Source organism: Pinus tabuliformis, chromosome 4_2 (assembly GCF_031772625.1).
Source record: "Pinus tabuliformis cultivar Carrire ecotype Pingquan chromosome 4_2, CPIR1, whole genome shotgun sequence".
Lineage (NCBI taxonomy): Eukaryota > Viridiplantae > Streptophyta > Pinopsida > Pinales > Pinaceae > Pinus > Pinus tabuliformis.
The window spans coordinates 401,982,271-402,003,103 of NC_142304.1; the positions used below are offsets into that span (position 1 = coordinate 401,982,271).

At 41.9% G+C, this 20,833-nt stretch overlaps 1 protein-coding gene across 3 annotated transcripts in view; it reads left to right on the plus strand.

The window, feature by feature from the left end:
- Positions 1-20,833, plus strand: part of LOC149169652 (type II inositol polyphosphate 5-phosphatase 15-like) — a 153,426-nt gene that overhangs the window by 54,794 nt on the left and 77,799 nt on the right. For all 3 annotated transcript variants that reach the window (XM_089428759.1, XM_089428757.1, XM_089428758.1), the window contains exons 2-3: positions 18,571-18,823; positions 18,980-19,784. In XM_089428759.1, coding sequence (XP_089284885.1) covers positions 18,571-18,823; positions 18,980-19,784 — 1,058 coding nt within the window. The remainder of the gene's footprint in view (positions 1-18,570; positions 18,824-18,979; positions 19,785-20,833) is intronic.

Sequence of the window (20,833 nt, forward strand, 5' to 3'; positions counted from 1 at the left end):
TTCAAGTGGCAGGTGTCATGTGGAATAATGATGGAACAGAGTGGGGGCAAAGGGAAGGCTCCAAGCCACATGCCATGGTACAAGGGTAGCTATGATGAGGAAAGCTCACACCTTGGGTATATGAATTTAGGAGGGAACAATCATAGTAAATGAGTTACCCGACCTTTGTTTTTGCACCATTCTTCATTTGCCTTTTGCCTTTTATTGATTTTTCTTCATTTCACTGCTTGGGGTTGAAGGGGATGAGAGCATGATGTGTAAGATATAACAGTGATTACCCCGTTAAGGGTGGGAAATTCATTGCTCACTAGGGTTTGGGACATTCATGGGTTCCTTAATGATGCAAGGGGCACTCATAGGGGCCCTAGGAACTAGGGTGATGGTCATAATGATAGGGGGTAGAGCTCATGTTCGGCTTTTTCCCACGTGCTAAATTTTATTGTCACGACCATCTTTTGCATTTTCTGGTACATTTCTTGTTGTATGTGGCCATATTATGCTTTTATCTTTCTTTTTCACTACATCAACCTCCAGGGCATTGTTCTAGGCCCGACCCAATGTGTGGAAAAGGGGAAAGGGAGGCTAACACCTTGTGGACCCAATGGACAAATGTGGACCCACATGGGGATAATGTGAAAAGGGCTTGTAATGAGCGGAGGGGAGTGAGATATATGGTATCGAGAAGTGGGACCATTAAACCAAAATTTGGGTTTCCCATGTAGTGGCACTCGTAAAGCTAGTAGTCAATAAAGGAGATCCCACTGGACTAGGATACATGATTAACCTCCGGTTGAGGTAAGGGAACAAGAGTACAACCAAAGCCCTTCATTCTTCCAAGTTACCTAATAATCTATTGCCAAGTGTGCCTAAGAAAAACTAGCATAAACACCCAATTACATAATGGAAATTCATACCTTCAGGGTTGGATGGCCCACCTTCAAACATACGATCATGACAGATGAGAGAGGGTACGCAATTTCTGGCTCAGGTGGTGGAGAAGAGTAGCAAATCAGAGTTATCTGGTGGCTGCAAGGGGCTGCTGGTTGCTGTCTGAAGACAAGACTAGGAGAAAATTTCTCCTGTAGGGGTCACCCACTGGTGGTGGGTAACAATCCCCTCTTATGTAGTGGCACTCTTAAAGCTAGTAGTCAATAAAGGAGATCCCACTGGACTAGGATACATAATTAACCCTTGACTGAGGTAACAGAACAAGAGTACAACCAAAGCCCTTCGTTCTTCCAAGTTGCCCAATAATCTATTGCCAAGTGTGCCCAAGAAAAACTAGCATAAACACCCAATTACATAATGGAAATTCATACCTTTGGGGTTGGATGACCCACCTTCAAACATACGATCATGACAGATAAGTGAGGGTACACAATTTCTGGCTCGGGTGGTGGAGAATATAGCAAATCAGAGCTATCAGGTGGCTGCTGGTTGCCCACTGAAGACAAAACTAGGAGAAAATTTCTCCTATAGGGGTCACCCACTGGTGGTGGGTAACAATCCCCTCAAATTCTTTCCATTGACACATCCCGGACGTACTCCATCATGATTAGCTTGAACCTCAGGCATTCCAGAAGCCATCCTTCTTACTGGGCAGGGCTTTATAGTGTAGATGAGTAAACCTTCGGTGCCATAGCTCACTTTGATGATTGCTATCATGTACCATTTCTCGAATTGGTCTTCCATTGACTTTATGGAGTCCTTCATTTCTTGATCCCATGGTGAATGCATCCCTCATGCGAGATTCCATAGGCTAGGTTAGGACCTTTCCTCTTATGAAAGGAACTCTCATCCCTTTGTCTTCCAAGGCAGATATAGATACAAGGTTCTTCTTCAATCCCAGAACATACATAACATCATGAAGATGTATGATTTCCCCATAATCCAAATGAAATGTAACATAACCAAAACCCTTTACTAGATAAGTAGAATTATCTCCAAGAATGATTTTCAAGTTAGTCTCCTTCTCAACCAAGTTTGAGAGGACTTCACGATACCCAGAGAAGTGTCTAGAGGCCCCACTATCTACCAACCAACTATCAAATGAATCTGGAGGAGAGAACTACAAAGTGCAGAAATAAGAATATATTCAGATTGAGTAGAAATTGCATTATTTCCATACCTTGAGTTTCTTGATCTCTTTTGAGGAGGATGGCCATCTTCATGATCATCAGGAGCATCTCTTCTTCTTCTATCATTTCTTCTGCTTCTATCATTAAACATGTTGTTGTTGTAGCTACGATTGTAGTTCTCCCTTGGAGCATCCCTCCTTTCCAGTTAGTCTTGGGCATAGTGACCATGCCTGTGGCAATTGAAGCATTCAATTCTCATCCCTCTTCTATTGGAGTCCTTTGACTCAGGGGCATGCTTTCTTGAACTAGATGGTCTTCCCTTTCCTTTCCTCTTCTTGTCTTGAGCAATGCAAAGGTCTCTCCTTATTCATGCTTTTGAATCCTCCTTCTAGAGATCATCCTAGTTTCTTCTCGAGTAAGCTTGCCCACCAACTCATTGAATGTCGAGAACTTGTCATTGTTGCTAATAGTTGTAATGAATGTCTCCCATATTGGAGGAATACCTTAAAGTGCATAGATTCCCAATAGTCAACAATTGATCCCTGAGTTGTCATAATCTCATGAAATATGATTGCACAGTCTCTCCCTTTAAGCTGTCCTGATTCCTCAATCCGTTTACTGCCATCTCTGCACCTCTTCTCTAGACTCCCTCTGAGTCCTGATTTCCCTCTTGGAAATCCTCCGGCGAACTGTCAAATCACTCATTTCCAATCCTCCTTTGCCGCTGCAACTTGGATCTAGATTTATTGGCTAGAAATCTATCAAGGTAGTGCTTCCCTCTACCTTGGTTTAGTCTCCTTAGACACTATTCTGCACTCACAGAAACAATGTCCCACCAGCTCCACAAATCGAAATCTGCTCATCTCCCTTAGCCCTGACAACTGAAGAATCTGAACCCTTCTAGCTCTGCGCAATCACAATGAGAGCTGGATCAACTCCTCTTGGCCACTACGTCAATCTTTCTTGGTTGAGAAAGATGGCTTGGCTTTACGTAGGCCTGATCTGTCCCCCCTTTGCCTCTGCGTTGGCCTGGATAGCTGACGCAGCTACTGCGTGGGCTCCTCCCAGCTACTGCGTCACCTTTACTTGGCTCAGAGTGTCGACACAGGGACTACGTGAGACTTTGCGTCACCTTCTCTGCATTGTGTTCCTCCTCCTTCTGCGTCTCTGGCTTTGGAACAACGATGTTTCTCGGGACAACTGTTTCTCTGTTACAAATTCTCAAATTTTCTCAACTGGTGGCTTTAGTCGCCTATGATCTGCAATCGCTCTGATACCATGTGATAATTCTTGAATCTAACACATTAGAAACCCCTACTGCAATTTCTGGTTTACTATCTCCTACGTGTTATTTACATTAACAAGTTATTTAATTGCATAGACATCGAAGTAAACACAAATGCAACCTTCACAGATATACAAATCATGCAGTGAAGTAAACAGAAACAATAACACAAGGGACACCGTTATTTTTGGACAATTGTCCCTGGAAAAACCCAATGCGGGAAAACCGGTGCAACAGATATGAGGGTTTTATTATTAAGAAAATTCTTGAATACAACTAGGGTGCTAGAATTGGCTCACCCAACAGAGAATGTCCTTGGTAGTAGTACCTCTATCCGGAGACAGATATTCCGACAAATTAGCAACCAGATGATCAACCCCACAGTGACTCTGACTGTTCCTTGTGTTGGACAGTGAAAGTTGCTCCAAGCACTGCTCTGGAACTGCGTCACTCTTCAGGAACTGCATCACCCTCTCCTGACTGATCTGCTCTCAGTCTGCCGCACAAAATCTTCTCAGCGCTGCCTCTGAAGCCCTCTGTGTCCTTTACGTCAGCCTCTACGACTTCTGCGTCAGCCTCTACTCTGCGTCCTCTGCGCTGCCTCCTTCGGCCTCTGTGTCGGCCCTTCTCGGGCCTGCGTTGTCTCTGCCGACACTTCACTGCCTCTCTACTATGTATTCTTCAGTTGGATGAAAATCCCTTGCTGAACTGCCCCTCGCTGCAACTGATCACTAACTCGATTTCCTCAGTGAACCTCGGCCCAAAAAATCGAATTCTTGATCTCTCTTGGTGTTTCTTCAACTGACCCTCAAGCCTCCTCTTATACTTTTCCTGTTGACGATTCAACGGCGGAGATTAAGTCCCTAATCAACGGCGGAGATTAAGTCCCTAATCAACGGCTAAGATTAGAATTGGCTTGATGCTCGTCACTTAGAACTTTCTCACCCATATTAGATTAATACACATTAATATTTTAATTTTCCTAAGTTTAGACTTAGGAACTCATTAAAAATCTTAATTATTTTAATATCTCTTCATTTGGGTGGAATTTCTCCAAATGATTTCTGCGTTTTGGAGATATCATGTGCCTTAGTCTCTCCACCAAATTTCATGGCTGGAGCACATCTGATGCTACCAAAAATCAACATTTTGTAGCAATTTGCTAGTGCAAAATAACGTCAGGAGGAAGGAAGAGCAAACATTGAGGGAATTATTTTCTCAGGGGACTTCTAGCCAAGAAGTTCAAATTTTCTTATAAGAGTAGCAATAACTGTGAGTAGATTTGACCACTCCAATAAGGAGTGCGAAAATTCAGTCAGCAACTGCATAGAGGAGGAGAAGAGGAATTCGACATTTTTGCAGACATGGCATCAGCAGGGCTGAGAGATCAGGATCGATTAGACAGAGCCTCCAACTACGTGATTTGGAAGGCAAGAATTTCCTATCGTCTAGATGAATATGATCTCAAAGCTTATATTAATGGTGTGGTAGCTATACCCACAGATGCAGATTTGCTTAAGGCCTACAAGAAGGAGATGGCGAAGGCAAAGAGGTTGATTCTCGATGGGGTTTGAGATCACGTGGTGTCTCACATAGCTGGCAAAGATATTGCCCGACAGATGTGGGAAGTACTTGCTACGCTATACAAGGGATCTTTCGAGCAGCGGAAGATGTATTTTGAGGAGAGGTCGAGATGCACAAGGATGCAGAAAGGCGAGCGCATAGACCCATTCCTTACTAGGCTTCAGGATATATGAGATCAGCTGTCTACAGTAGGGTCAGCGCGTCAGCCTACTGAGTTGGTGCGGTTTTCTCTAAATAGTGTTTCCGAAGAATGGAAAGTCTTTGTCCAGAGTATTCTGGGGAGAGAAAAGTTGCTAGACTAGGATCGTATGTGGGCTGATTTGCAGCAGGAGGAGGTGAGGCGAGATTTGGTGAAGATCGCCATCACTGGCGGCAACAATAGCAGTGGGACGAAGCAAGTAAAGGAAGAGGAAGAGGAAGATGTGGCCCTCGCATCAAAGGGGCAGCAGGAGTAGCGCAGGAGGAAGAAGGACATTTCCAAGGTGAAATGCTTTAGATGTGGTGAGCTTGGCCACTACAACACTCAATGTCCTCTCAGAAAGAAGGACAAGGAGGAGAAGCAGGAGCAATAGGATCATTTGCGGAGATCAACAGCCTGTTTTCCAGATTGGAGGAAGAGTTTGCCATGATCACCGAGATACCTCTAGGGTGAGGTGGGGTGATTTGGTTTTGTAGCCCCAGAGAGCTACAGGATGGGTAGGATTCTTGAGGAGGTCCACCTCCTGAATCAATACCTTGCTACGGGAGCCCATAACATGCAATAGTAGGATGGATCAGTGGCAGTTGGTGCAATCAGGTGCTAGAGTGACAGATGCAGTAGCTAGTAGCAGGTCAGATGCTGGGCAATGCAGTGTAGAGTTGGCAACAGTGCAGTTGGCACAGAGCAGAGTCAGCAGCAGCACAGAGGCTTCAGTGACAGCGCAAAGTCTAGCAACAGTCAGGACTTGGGTGACAGATGCATCATACCGATCACGGTTGATTCAATATTTTGGATGCTTTTCAGTTGTAGTTGCAACAACAACAAATGGAGAGGGAGTTGCAGTGCAGATGCATTGTTGGCAACAGTTCAGCAGGGCTAGCAGCAGCACAGATGCAACGTATATCAGAGTTGCGCAGTAGTTGGTGGGTAGCAGCAGCCAGACATCAACAACGTGATAGGAGGTGGTGCAGAGACAGGGTGTTGCTTCAATGGATTGCAACGCTAGAACACTTTCCTCGTTAAGAGGGTGTTAGTTTTTGTAGCATCGGTTGTGTTCTAGCCACAAAATTTGGTGGAGAGGCTAGAATGCATGTATTCTCCAAAACCCAGAAATCGTTTTTGGAAATTCCACCTAGAGACGACTTAATTAAAATAATTAATCTTTCTTTTTAATGGTACCTAAGTCTAAACTTATGAAAACTGATTAATTCAAGGGTATTAATTAAGTCACGGTGAGAATCTTACAGAAGAAGACATGGATCAAGTTCTAGTTAATTTTAGCCATCAATTATCTTTTAATCTTGGTCGTTGATGTCTCAACAAGAGATTATAAGAAGAAATTAGATGTGGGTTGGAGAACACACTTGGAGCCACCAAAAATTCGATTTCGCTGGGAAATCGGTTTCCAGAGTAGTAGCTATGAGTTGCTGGAGGTGATTCAATAAAGTCGAAGCAGTGAGAGAGGGGCAAAGATAGTAAGACCTGAAGGAAGTTTCTCCAATTTGGTGAGTGCATAGTAGAGAGGCAGTGAGTGCCACAGAGAGGTAGCGCAAAGCTTCAAAGGGAGATCTGTATTTTGTTGAGGAGAAGTTGAAATTCACTGCCAAAAGCTAGAGTGGGAGCCTGGAGGCCAGGAGGATCGATTTTCCAGATAGCAACGGATCAGTTAGTGAGAGAGACACTGGTCCGAGTTGTGGGACACAAATTTGCGTAGGCTGACGCAGAGGTAGCAAGGGGCAGCTCATCTTGAGCCACGTTCAGTGTTGGATCACCGGTAGGAGCGAGATTTTTTCTCACTAGATCTTCTGTCAATTATTTCTCTGTATGGAAAGCTAGATTTGAGCTTCCATAGATTTGTACTCAGATTTACTACTGCATAACTGCAGAATAATAAAACCCTCAGCTGCTGCACCGGTTTTCCCAAGTTTGGTTTTTCCGGGGACATTGGTCCAAAAATAATAGTTTACTATTGTGTGTGTGCATCTATTCTTCCAGTGTTTTTATTTCTTCCACAATATTTATTTTAGATATCATTTTGGGATTCAACTGCATTAAGTAAGTCATTCATCTATGACCATTTCCATGAGAGGTAGTCGTAGTTGACTAATTTCTCATGATTTTTGAATAGTCCACTTAACACTCATTGCATTGGGTGATGCTCACACGGGTGAAGAAGTGCGATTGAAACTAGTGAAATGAATCACATCGCGTCAATCATTACTTCCGGGGCTTGCACCTGGTAACCAGGACTTCCCGGGAGGTCACCCATCCCAGATCGCCTGCAGTGTATATGTTTCGATATTTGCTGTAGAAAATTGCAAATAGTTTGTTCAGTTAATTTAACAAACAGAAGAAATATTCTCAGTTGCTGCAAAAGGATTCGAGGTTTTCAAATTTTCACACACATGGCTTTAGAGAATTCAGAGTCCCCTTATGGTGTGTGTGAAGATGGTGACTCGATCAACCAATCTGATGTTGCTAGGCTTGATAAGTGATATGTTCGATTAAAGGATGCTCGATCTCACCTGTCTCAGCGTGGGAAACTTGTTGGATCACACTACACGTATGGCTTAATTCCAGTTGCAACCCCCCCCCCAAACCCCAACATGCACTGGTAATTCACCTCTCATGATTTGGCATTGAGGCACGTACGCACTCAAACCTCCCTCAAATGATCTCGGTCCCTTGGAGAATTTGTCCAACAATATTCCAACCTCCTAAAGAATAAACACTTCAGTCTCTGTTAGCAAGATAATCTTGGCCTCATTAAATAATTTATCTTGAATTCGGCCTTAGAAAGATGACTCGGTTCTTAACAAGGAATTTGATCCAACAATGAAATTCAACCTTCTAGTGGATCAATTAAATTTGGCCTCCATGAAACTAATGATAACAACCTCTTTTTGCTGTAGAGGAATAATAACCCTACTCAGAAACCTAGTCTTCAGATCAAGGGTTTCTCCTTCACCTGCAAAACCTGGTCCTTTTGCTCTGCTGTAAGTGGGATTGCTTGGTCCCGTAATTATGATAATTTTCAGCACAATGACAATTTTGACTTTTGCAACAACTGATAATTTTTGTTGGCATATTTACAAGAAACCCTTAGGCTAGTAGGAAAACCAACTCTGATACCAGTGTAATATCCTTTTTTAATAATTCCATTAAATTATCGAGAAATTTCCTTTAGAAAATCATGCCACACATTTTATCCAAAATATCATGAAAATTCATCAATTTTACACCAGAGAAATTGCTAGCAGTTAACATATAAAACCCAAAAATTGCTATTACTTTGATAATTTCATAGAAGACGACAACACGAGAAACAACCTAAAATACAACAACAAATAAAATCAGATTTATTTATTACAGTATAGGAGAAAGGTTACATGCCAATACAATAGCTGAGAATACCTCGAAATATTCTGCTACAATGTTGATCTCGACCTTCCAAAATGCAACTGGAAATATGGCTCAATTTGAGGATCTGGATGACCCTCACTCTAATCAATAGATCTTCTCAGATCTGCCTCTCAAAATGTAGTTGAAACAATATACGGTATCGTGAATTTTGAATGAATTCACCAAGGGATGAGATGGGTTTTCGTCCACTCTCACCAAAACACCCAAGGGTTTTCGTCCTGAGGCTGACTGAAGTTGAGAACCAGGTCTCCAAACCTCACCAATAGAAAATATAACCAATCCAAGATGCCCCAAATCATCTCATCATCCTCCTTTTAAAGGCTCGATAGATAGATCTCCAATCTTCTAGAAGTATTTTATTTTGATTATTTTAATATTATTCTAGAAGCTCCCCTTGATTTAATCTAAGCGACTTTTAATTTAATTTTATTCTCCTCAAGTCACTTTTGGCCTTTTTCCTTCATTAATCATTTGCCCCCTATTTTATTTAATTAAGTGACTAATTAAAGTCACTTTTAATTTGGGAAAATAGTAAATTTCCCACCACACTTTCTCTGGCCTCTAGAAGTCACTTCTCATCATCCCATCTTGTACATCTTCTCGTTTTGGTTCCAACGAGCTATTGCACTAAGGTGTTCCATCAAATATTCCTCCCGAAATGTCACCTTAAACGTAATTAATAAAATCAGGCCCAATAATAGCCCCGTTTTACGGGAATTATTGGAATGCAATGGAACCAAAAAGTAGTTATTTGGAACTGACCTTGATGATGGAATATGCCAAGCGAGTGTCGTTGGATCCCGTAAGACTCCTAAAAATCCCTATGGGTTTTCTGATGATGTAATCCTGCTCATGTGACTTGGCCATCTGTTAAGTTATGGTATGTTCTATGCTTATAACAGTTTACTTATTTTTCTTATTATATTCCACAGATTAGCAATCACATGTACATAAAGTAAAGTGCAGATAGAACATTAAACGATCGACAGAAAACAAGCCAAGACAAGAGACACAAGATGTGGCGCCTAGCCAGGGACAAACCCCACAATGTGTGGGGAAACCCTTTGATCAAATCTTCTTTTATCTTCAATAATTCAGCAGAGAGATAGTACAATAAATCTGATTTATATAAACAGTAGAAAAACCTAGATCAGCAGCATCAGCATTAGCGGCTTCATCATCAAAACTAGGGCAGTCGATATCTTACAAACCGACTGTCGGATCGGCTTGATTCCCCGAATTTTACAAAGATTGGGAAGAAATGAGGAGAGAAATGCATGTCATATGTGCTTCTGATGGTACCGAATTGTCTGAAACAACATTCTCAGACACCACCAAAAGTTGCAGCCTTCAGAGGAGGTTCAGATGAACCTACAACGCAGAACAAAAGAGGAGGTTTGATGGTCCACACTGGTCAAACTTTGGATCTGCAGTTGCAGCTTCAGTTTTAGCAGCTTCCTTCAAACTAGGGTAGTCGATATCTCGCAAACTGTCTGTCGGATTGACTTGATTCCACCACAAAAAGTTTCAGCCTTCAGAGGAGGTTCAGATGAACCTACAGTGCAATTCAGAAGAGGAGGTTTGATGGTCAACGTTGGTCAAAGTTTGGATCTACAGTTGCAGCTTCAGTTTCAGCAACGTCCGGCTTCACATGTGTGAGAGAGAGACCCTTTTCTGCGCAGTAGAGAAGAGACTCTTTTCTGCGCAGTAGAGAGAGAGATGTGATGAGTTGAATAAGTGCAAATGAGGAAAAGTCCTCCTGTATTTATACACAATGTTGATGTTTGAATAGATGCGACTGTTGGGCTTCTAAGCCTACATGAGTTGTAAGTCGGCTTGATAATAATTCCATAATCAAAATAAATTCATATCTCCATAAATACTTATCGGAATTGGATGATCTTTAGATCAATCCTACACCTCTCGATGAGAGGAATCTAATAAAAATATTATTAGCCATGAATAAGATGACCCACATGAAGTTTGGCCCTAGTTGCCAATTTAACACTCCCTCTCAACTAGGGAGAACTTCATCTGCAATCTGTCTATCGGTCGCTACTATTCATCCATCAAATGCACTGCCCTGTACAGCTTGACCCTTGCCCTGCTCTGCTCTATTCTGCCTGTTTTGCTTTGTCTTGTTCTGCCCTGTACTGATCTGTACTGCTCTGCTCTGCTGTTGTCCGAATTATGAAGAAGAAGAAATGATAGAGGATGTATCATACTGACTTAAAGTCAGCCTCAGAGTATGTACCACTGGTCCTAGATTAGTCTCAACCGACCCGAAGTCAGTGTCATACTATGTACAACCCCTACCACTGGTCCCAGACCAGTAACATCCTCCACTGACTCAAAGTCAGTCTCAGAGTGCGTACCATTGGTCCCAGACCAGTCTCAACTGATCCGAAGTCAATGTCATAGAATGTACCACTCCTACCACTGGTCCCAGACCAGTATCATTGATCCCAGATCGATGGAGGTCATCCTAGCGTAGGGAGTACGGTAGATACAATGATGCGTCCATCGGTACTACTATGGTCCATAACTTCATTTCCCTGCTCATTGATCATATGAGAGGTACTTCCCGTGAGTCCCAGACTGCATGGGTAGGATGCCTCGACATGAGAACTAATCAATCTTGTCCTCACAGGAGAACACATCAATCCTGCTACAATCGCGATGGAGAACACATCAATCCAGGCCTCACAGGAGAACACATCAATCCTGCTACAATCGCCATGGAGAACACATCAATCCAGACAAGAGAACACATCAATCCTGCTACAATCGTCATGGAGAACACATCAATCCAGGCCTCACAGGAGAACACATCAATCCTGCTACAATCGCCATGGAGAACACATCAATCCAGGCCTCACAGGAGAACACATCAATCCTGCTACACAAGAGAGCGAATCATCCTATTCCACAAGAGATCGAATCATCTTGTCCCACAAGAGAGCGAATCATCTTGTTCCAGTGCACACCACCAGGGGAGGGTGAGTCACCCTGTGGTTGTATGTTGCTCCAGTAAGAACCGCAAGCCCTCAGAGCTCCTAGAGCTCAATGTATGCAACATGCAGGACCCTTGTACAAGGGTTTCTTGACGACTCCAAGTCGTTTGGGAAAATCAAAGATTACATCTTTCCTCGGGGCTTTGACAAGGCGTATCGACCTGTACATCATCTTAATGCGATGGAGCCTCCTTGCTCATCGACTTACCATATCCCAAATGATGTCTATCTGCTGGAGCAATCGACGAATATGGGATTCCTCAATAATCGAATCCCACTTCTGGTTGTTACAGAGAATCACAGTGGTATGTGTTCAAACAGTGCACTGAAGAGCTTCCCCAACCAGGGAGCTTCATACGAGATCATACTCGTAGATATGTATCTGATCTCGGCAGTGCTTATGGCAACCGACTTCTGCTTCCTGCTCATCCATTATATCGAAGCAAAATCCAAAGAGAAACAATAGTAAAAGTGCCCCAGTGATCCTCCACACTACCTGCCTAATTAGCATTCAAATAATCATGCAGTTTCATATTTCCGGCAGTGTATCTCAATCCATGAGAGATTGTGTCCTGAAGACATCTCAGAAGATTCTTGGCACCAATCTAGTGAGGCTCAACCAAATATGAGCTCACAATGCTAACTGCAAAACATATGTTCGGACGAAGGTTCACTAAGAACATCAACGCGAATGAGTTTTTGAAACTCAGGGGCATTTCCCAAATCTGGTCCGACATCACTACCATATAACTTCTGAAAGTTAAGATCCTCGAGGTAGTCACAGGCTTGCAGTCCATCATACCAAATCTTTTCAGAATCTTCACCACATATTTTCCTTGAGATAGGAAAATTTCCCTTGGCTTCTGCCACACTTCAAGTCCTAGGTTATTCATTTCAAATTCAGAAACCAACTCCCTCTTACATTTGTGAATGAGAGGGTATGCACCTGTTAGAAAGAGGTCATCCACATACAACACCAGTATGAGAGGCTTGTCATCTTCAACCTTAAAGTAAAGGTTAGGATCGACTTCACTCCTAGTGAATCCCAACTTCATCAAGTAGCTATCATCCTCTCATACCATGCTCGGGGTGCTTGCTTCAGCCCATAGAGAGCCTTCTTCAACCTGCATACGTGAGATTTTCGATGATAAATCTCAAATCCTTCGGGTTGCTCCACGTAGACCTCTTCTTTGATCGAACCATGCAAGAACGCAGTCTTGACATCCATCTGATGTAGGTTCCATCCTTGTGAAGCCACAAGGGCTATGATCAAGCAGATGGTTGTATATCTGGCAACAGGTGCAAATATCACATCATAGTCTATACCTTGCTTCTGGGAGAAACCACGAGTAACAAAACGAGCCTTATACTATTCTGTACTTCCATTTGCTGCAGCTTTATCTTGTAAAGCCATTTTGAAGTAACAATTGTCTTGTCCTGGGGTCTGGGAACTACTTCCCAGACATCATTCTCCATAATAGACTCATATTCTTTGGTCATAGCATCCTTCCATACTTGATGCTTGACAACATCTGAGAATGATGAAGGCTCATTTTGTATGATTGTGCTCATGATGGTCAGGTATCCCCGATACCTGTTAGGTTTCTTACTTTCACGGAAGGTTCCTCGGGGTGCAGCATGTCCTTCAGCATCATCAAGTATCCCCCTAAGCCATGAAGGCCTCTTCCTAGAAGAGGAAGGCTCAGGTGGATAAATAGGATCCATGGGTGCCTCCACATCGGACATTGTTACATCATCTACCCATAGAGACAATTTCCACAATCGTACGGTTCTTCCTTTTCGCAACACCATTCTGCTCAGGAGTATGTGGAGTAATAGTCTCCCTCTTAATGCTAGCCTCAGGTATGCTTGAGTGAACCAACTGTAATATATCGGAGGTCTTTCTTTGGCTTGAGGGGAATGGTCCCCTTTGAGCTTTCCTTCGCCATATCCTGGACATACACCTTCTTTCTCTACTCGGAATTCGGGCATCCCTGTCACCATTTGTCTTACACTGAGTAGAGCTTTATAATGAAGGGGGGCAAACCTCCGATGCCAAAGTTCGGATTGAAGAGACGTGTCATAAGACATGACACCTAGCGAACTTCCATCAACCTGATATAATGAATCAACACGAAACCCAAGAGTAAAGGCATCTTTAACATTATTTTTCCATATACATACCTTGCCATCGCTGAAGGTTACCTTGTAGCCTTTGTCTTCCATTGCCGAGATGGACACCAGGTCCTTTTTGAGGTCAGGTGCTTTTAATACATCTTGGAATTTCTAGCCTTCTTGAATGGTTGTCCTCTTCCTTGATTCCCAGCTCTCCTCTTACCTTTGCTATTGAATTTGTCATTCCTTTGATTGCCATCAGAGGGATTTTGATCATCGTCCCAGTGTGAGTCCTTTCTATCAGGGCACTCCCTTGCATAGTGATCTGTTTTATTGCAGATGTAACATTGTCATTTTCTTCCACCCTTAGGTTCACCCTTTCCTTTTGATTTAGTCTAGGAATTATTTCTTTTCTTAGCATGAGAAGAAAAGGCAGCAGGAGGACCTTTAGGCATGGGCATTTCTTGCTCTTCTACCCTTGTTTCTTCTTGAATGCATCTAGCCATTAATTCCTCGAAACCAGGAATTATATTATTGTTCAAAAGAGTAGTCCTGAACACGTACCATTCAGATTTAAATCCTCCAAGAGTTGTGAGTGCCATTTCTCTGTCAATAATAGTCTCCCCAATAGATAGGAGATCGTTCTTGATCTCGGTGATTATTAAAAAGTATGCTTGCATACTCTCATCTTTACCCTTCTTGATTTCCCTCAACTTATTTCTAAGAAACAAAACTTGATTTGCATCATTAACTTTAAATAAACTCACCAGTCTATTGTAGATTTCCTTGGAGGTGTCCAGTTCAGAGATGTAGGCCACCAAGTGCTTGTCGATAGAGTCCCGGATGATCTTCTTTGTTTTGACTTCTCTGTTTTTCCATTTGTTCCAGGCAGTAGCGGATGCATTTGATGGAGGCTCAACAATATTGCCTCTTACATGGTCCAACACTCCTTGATCTTCTAGGGTTAGATCGATAGACATCTTCCATCCATGATAGTCAGCTTTCTCACGGAGCTTGTCTTCGGCAGGAAAGAGTGTTGAGGACCCCATAGTTCTTTTAGGATAGCCTTGCCAATCTTCTCTTCGGTGATTGCTCTTGCTCTTGCTCAGGCTTTGTCTTCACCTCAGCTCTAATACCATGTTAAGTTATGGTATGTTCTATGCTTATAACAGTTTACTTATTTTTCTTATTATATTCCACAGATTAGCAATCACATGTACATAAAGTAAAGTGTAGATAGAACATTAAACGATCGACAGAAAACAAGCCAAGACAAGAGACACAAGATGTGGCGGCTAGCCAGGGACAAACCCCACAGTGTGTGGGGAAACCCTTTGATCAAATCTTCTTTTATCTTCAATAATTCAGCAGAGAGAAATAGTACAATAAATCTGATTTATATCAGCAGTAGAAAACCCTAGATCAGCAGCATCAGCATTAGCGGCTTCATCATCAAAACTAGGGCAGTCGATATCTCACAAATTGACCATCGGAGTGGCTTGATTCCACCACCAAAAGTTGCAGCCTTTAGAGGAGGTTCAAATGAACCTATAGCGCAGAACAGAAGAGGAGGTTTGGTGGTCCACGCTGGTCAAATTTTGGATCTGCAGTTGTAACTTCAATTTCAGCAGCTTCCTTCAAACTAGGGCAGTGGATATCTCGCAAACTGTCCGTCGGATTGACTTGATTCCACCACAAAAAGTTGCAGCCTTAAGAGGAGGTTCAGATTAACCTACAGTGCAGTTCAGAAGAGGAGGTTTGATGGTCAACGCTGGTCAAAGTTTGGATCTGTAGTTGCAGCTTTCGGCTTCACATGTGTGAGAGAGAGACCCTTTTCTGCGTAGTAGAGAGAGAGATGTGATGAGATGAGTGAGTGTAAACGAGGAAAAGTCCTGTATTTATACAAAACGTTGATGTTTGAATAAATGCGACTGTTGGGCTTCTGAGCCTACATGAGTTGTAAGTCGGCTTGATAATAATTCCATAATCAAAATAAATTCATATCTCCATAAATACTTATCGGAATTGGATGATCTTTAGATCAATCCTACACGTCTTGACGAGAGGAATCTAATAAAAATATTATTGGCCATGAATAAGATGACCCACATGAAGTTTGGCCCTAGTTGCCAATTTAACACCATCACGTACCTTGGAAATCCATCCTGACTGTACTTTAGAGGAAACTGAAAATGGGGATGTTACATCCCCTTAGGTATGGAAGCAGCTAATAGGGCATTATGATAACCCTCCCATACCTAAGCATGGTAACTTGTTTACAAATCGTAAGCTAGAAATACATTTGAAGATGATGCTTGTGTAAAATACCTTGATGCCTTTTACATTTAATATGACCCACTTTGATATTGTTATGTTTATTGCATCTATAATATTGATCTCACTTGATTCTATGGGTATGTGTTAGATATCTTGCTCTTGGGTACAATTTCCATTCCTTAAGGGATTGTATGATGCTTCTCTAGTCCTTCAAAGAGGATGTCCCACTACACTTGATGACTCCACTGGGCACTAAAACCATGACATTGACCACTTTTTGAGGAGTGTTGACCTTGGAATGCATTTGACATTGTTGATGGCACTCTCCTCTTCTTTTGAAACCTAAAACTTCATACATCTGAGCCAGACCATTGCTTAAAGAGTTGATGTACTACAAAGATGATAGGACGCCCTTAGGCTGAGATTGCATCTTCTTGATGGACGTCCTGTTTTTGAGCTGATTTGATGATGATCTGAGATCCCTCTAGAAGGGACAATACACTGCGCTGCATGATGATGTCATGCCCTAGCTCCATGACATCCCCTTTTGGTGGCTTGGATTGATGACATGGGCTTATTTGATGGGAACACCTTGTCAAGGGATCCTTTGCTTGATGATTGGTCACCATGAGGTATGTGACTTTTGGAGTGAGAAGCACCTTTTTTAGTCATTTGTGGCATATTTTGATGAAAAACACACTTTTTAGAGGAGGATGTCAGGCATTTTAGCTCACATGTTTGGGTTAAAAGAGGCTTGTTTTATGTTTTATCATTGAGTTAGCTATATCATCGCTCATAAAGGCTGGGATGCTCAAAGTTCCTTTTATTTAAATAGCTCATGCATTAGCCAATAAGTGGGTGAGGGCTAATGAGGTTGGTAGAGCTCAGGCTAGGCTTTTGTCCACATGCTTTCATTTATCCCTGCCAATCTTTTGTATATTAACATTATGGATCATGCTTTTTCTTTTCTGTTGCATCAGGCTCTTAGGGTAAAATTTGCAGGCCCCTATTTAAAGATGAGGAAAACAGGGAAATAGTATTGGTGACAGATAGCAATCAACCTGAAGATGGGATGTGGATACACAGGGAACATGGAAGGCGTTAAGTGTGGATAACCATAGACACACAACATCAATTGCAGCTTCCTATTTGTGCCCCTCCTAGACAATGAAAGAAAATCCTCAAGGAATGTCACATTGGGCTTTAGGCAAGTGATATCCATCAAGGTGAAGCGGGGGAACAAGTGTATAGTGAAAAGCAGTCTGTTATCCAATTCAACCTGTGATCCATTCTAGAATGCCTTTGAACATTAAATGAAAGCACTTGAATACAAAAATGGTTAATGTACCTCATATTTGACAACCCACCTTCATCTGATGAGCAAGCTAGATGAAGAAAGCACTGATCAAAGAGTGGATGAAAGGTGTTTGAGGCTAGCTATCTGTGGATCATGATAGGGATACTGGTTGGAAAACTGAAAAAATAGGAGAAAATTTTTCTCCCAAGGGTTACCCACATGAGTGGGTAACAGACCCCTCAAAGTATTCCTTGTTGGCAAGAAAAAGGTTAAATTCATTCTGATTTGAGCCAGTGTGTTAATATTATCTACTGAAGGCTATTAAAATGTTCCACCAAGACATTTTCTAAACCTTGTTTATCCTTAACATAATAATGTTGTTTTGTTCTTCTCACACCATTAGATGCTTCGTTAAAAAACATTGCTGTGTACATGTCCAAGTGATTCCAAATCTTAGTGGTTCTGGGATAAAACCTACGTTGTGATCATATTGATAAAGCATAACAATAAAAGGGACAGCAGGTTCGTTTCCTGGAACAACACCATTGGTATTCATTTCAGAGGATACACTCCTAATCCAAGAACACAGCGTGACTAGCTTATTACTAGCCTCTTCATTGAATGCGATAGATACCCTGATTACTCCTTTTTGTGTGAGACAAAATTACAGGTAACATGCAGACAACAACAATGTGAAAATTACTCGCATACAGGAAGGAAACCTAATAGCAAATATGCAAGTAATGAAGGAGATTGCTGCAATGTATATGCTTGCACACTCTATATTGTATTAGCTATTTGTATATTACAAAATAGGTGAAGAGTGATCATCTTTGACTAGGTTTCCTAGGGTTACAATTAAATATACATATGTTGGTGAGTGATCATCTTTGACCAAGTCAGCTATCAATTAATTGCAATGCATTCGATGAAGTACAAAGAGAAAGTGCCAAAGTGAAAAGTACAAGTATAATACATTTTCTAACACATTCACTAGACTAAGTGTCACGATTCATCCTTGTCTAAAGGTCCAAAGTGAGAAGTCATTGATTTCAAAATTGAAACTAAGTTAATTTATTGGTCTTTAATTAATTTCACTGGTCAGTATAAAGTGGTTGTTTCTGTCACCTACTAACGTAATTGTTAATTGAGAGAGATATGAGAAGTCTTCTTATATCGCCTATGCTGCAATTCTGTTTTTGATGTTCATTTTGTATAAGATATAATTGTTGGAGTTTTCAAAGTAACTCTCCATTACAACTAAATTTAGATTGTTCTAAACCTGCTGTTGATATCAGGTGAGCTATGGACAGGTTCTGAAAATGGTGTGCTGAGGGCTTGGCCTTGGGAGGCTACTGAAAAAGCTCTTTCTCTTGCTGCAAATGAGAGTCACGTTGCAGTTCTGTCAATGGAGAGGTCTTACATTGACCTCAGAAGACATGGTGTGCCAGTAGGGACATGTGGTCTTCTAGATTCTGATATCAGATATCTGCTCTGTGATCACTCGACAGGAAGAGTTTGGAGTGGCGGTTTCTTTTCCTTGGCACTTTGGTAATGCTTTTTTTATTTTGTTTTTCCCCTTCAGTAAATTAATTTCTGAAGTTTGACAATTTGATCACCCTTCGAAGTGCTAATTTTATTGATGTTTTGAGAGATGTGCAATTAATGAAAGTCCCACATTTTCATATGTGACATTTTGTCTTGCAGGGATGCTCAGACAAGGGATATTCTCAAGGTCTTTGAAACAAATGGGCGGGCAGATTCCTGTAGCATTGATATTTCTGCAGTACGAGACATTCCATCAGAAGATGAGTTGAAACTAAAATTTGCCAAAGTTTCTAGAAAGGAAAAAACACAGGGCACCTTGAACTTTCTTCAGCGTTCAAAAAATGTTTTCATCGAGGCAGTTCGGCGTGCCACAGTGGGATCTCAAGTTGAAGATGGTACAGAAAGAATTGAGGCTCTGACAACATCAGCAGATCAATTAATTTGGACTGGGTACAGTAATGGTGTGCTTGTGCAATGGGATTTCCAGGGTAAGCGGATGAAAGAATTCCAATATGCCTCTGCTGCAGTCCAGTGTTTATGTGCTTCTGGGACAAGAATTTGGATCGGCTATGCAGATGGTAGGGTGCAGATCATGGAACAAGATGGCAAACTATTAGGAGGATGGTTTGCTCACAGTTCAGCTGTCATGGACATGGCCGTTGGAGGCAACTATGTTCTTACATTGGCTGCTGATGGGGGCATTCGTGGGTGGACCATGATGTCACCAAGTCCTCTTGATGCGATATTAAGAGTGGCATTGATTCAAAAAGAGCCATCCTATACAAAGCAACAACATTTGAAGATACTGGCTGGCACTTGGAATGTCAGTCAAGAAAGAGCCCTTTGTGACTCGCTCATTTCTTGGCTGGCTTCTCCAGCGTCAGAAGCAAACATTGTGGTTATTGGTTTGCAAGAAATAGAAATGGGTGCAGGTTTTCTTGCCATGGCAGCAGCAAAAGAAACAGTGAGTATGCCATGGTTGAGGTTTCTTCTTAGCTTCTCTCTTAGCTCAATAATATGTATTGTCATTATTATCACATTCCATTGGATACTTTTTGACATGTAAAAGTGTTATATTTTTCGGGATACTACTAGGCTTGTGATGCAACATGACTTTTCATTTTGAAAATATTCATTTCAATGCTATAGAATGGGAGTTTACTTTTAACGTTTGTTTGGACTTATGTTAGACTTTAGTTTTAAGTTGGTTAAATAGGGAAGTTGAAATATTTCTCAAGTTGGGGCAGTCTTGAAAGTGAATCTTCAAAAATCTATGTAAAGAGGATGTCTATGTTTTGCAGAGGATTGGGTATAGGGGAACTGGCATGAGTTTCAGGTACAAGACATAGGGTGCCCTAAAGTGTCATGTCCCTTCCTAAATCATTTTGGGACAAGATTTAATTTTGTATTATGGGGCCAATTTTGGAGTTAGTGGACCCCATTCGATGCTATTAGGAGATTAAACTAGGTGAAGATGTTTTGTTTTGTAGTTAAGTTACACACGGGGGCCACCCTCACTAGGGAATTACGCACTCCCTAGTTCGATATGCATGGAGGGGAGATAACTTTTGCATGCTGTTGGTTAAGTGGGGCCCACAATGGACAACGAAATGGAGGAAGAAGTCCCCCCACAAAAACTATATAAGGAGGGCAGCTCTCCTCTTCTTATTCATTCATGAGTGTATATCGATTTCTCTTGGTTGCTCGAGCTGCTTAGACGAGTCACTGGCTGTTTAGCACGAGTTCTTCAGGCGAAGAGCTCACCCTTTCTTCGGGGGACTTCGAGTGCCACCCTAGGAAGGTTTCCTTCATTTCTTGAAGAGGAGATTCACATTGTGATTTCCAGCAGTAGCATGTCCTTCTAGGTGGTGCATATTTCTGGAGGACGTAGTGAGAGAGGAGGCCGAGTTGTTTGTGGAGCTGAGTAGTGTTTTTGACCCAATCTAATTTGCCAATATCCTCAAGCATGAGGTCTATGCAATGTGCAACACATGGGGTCCAAAAGATGGTTTT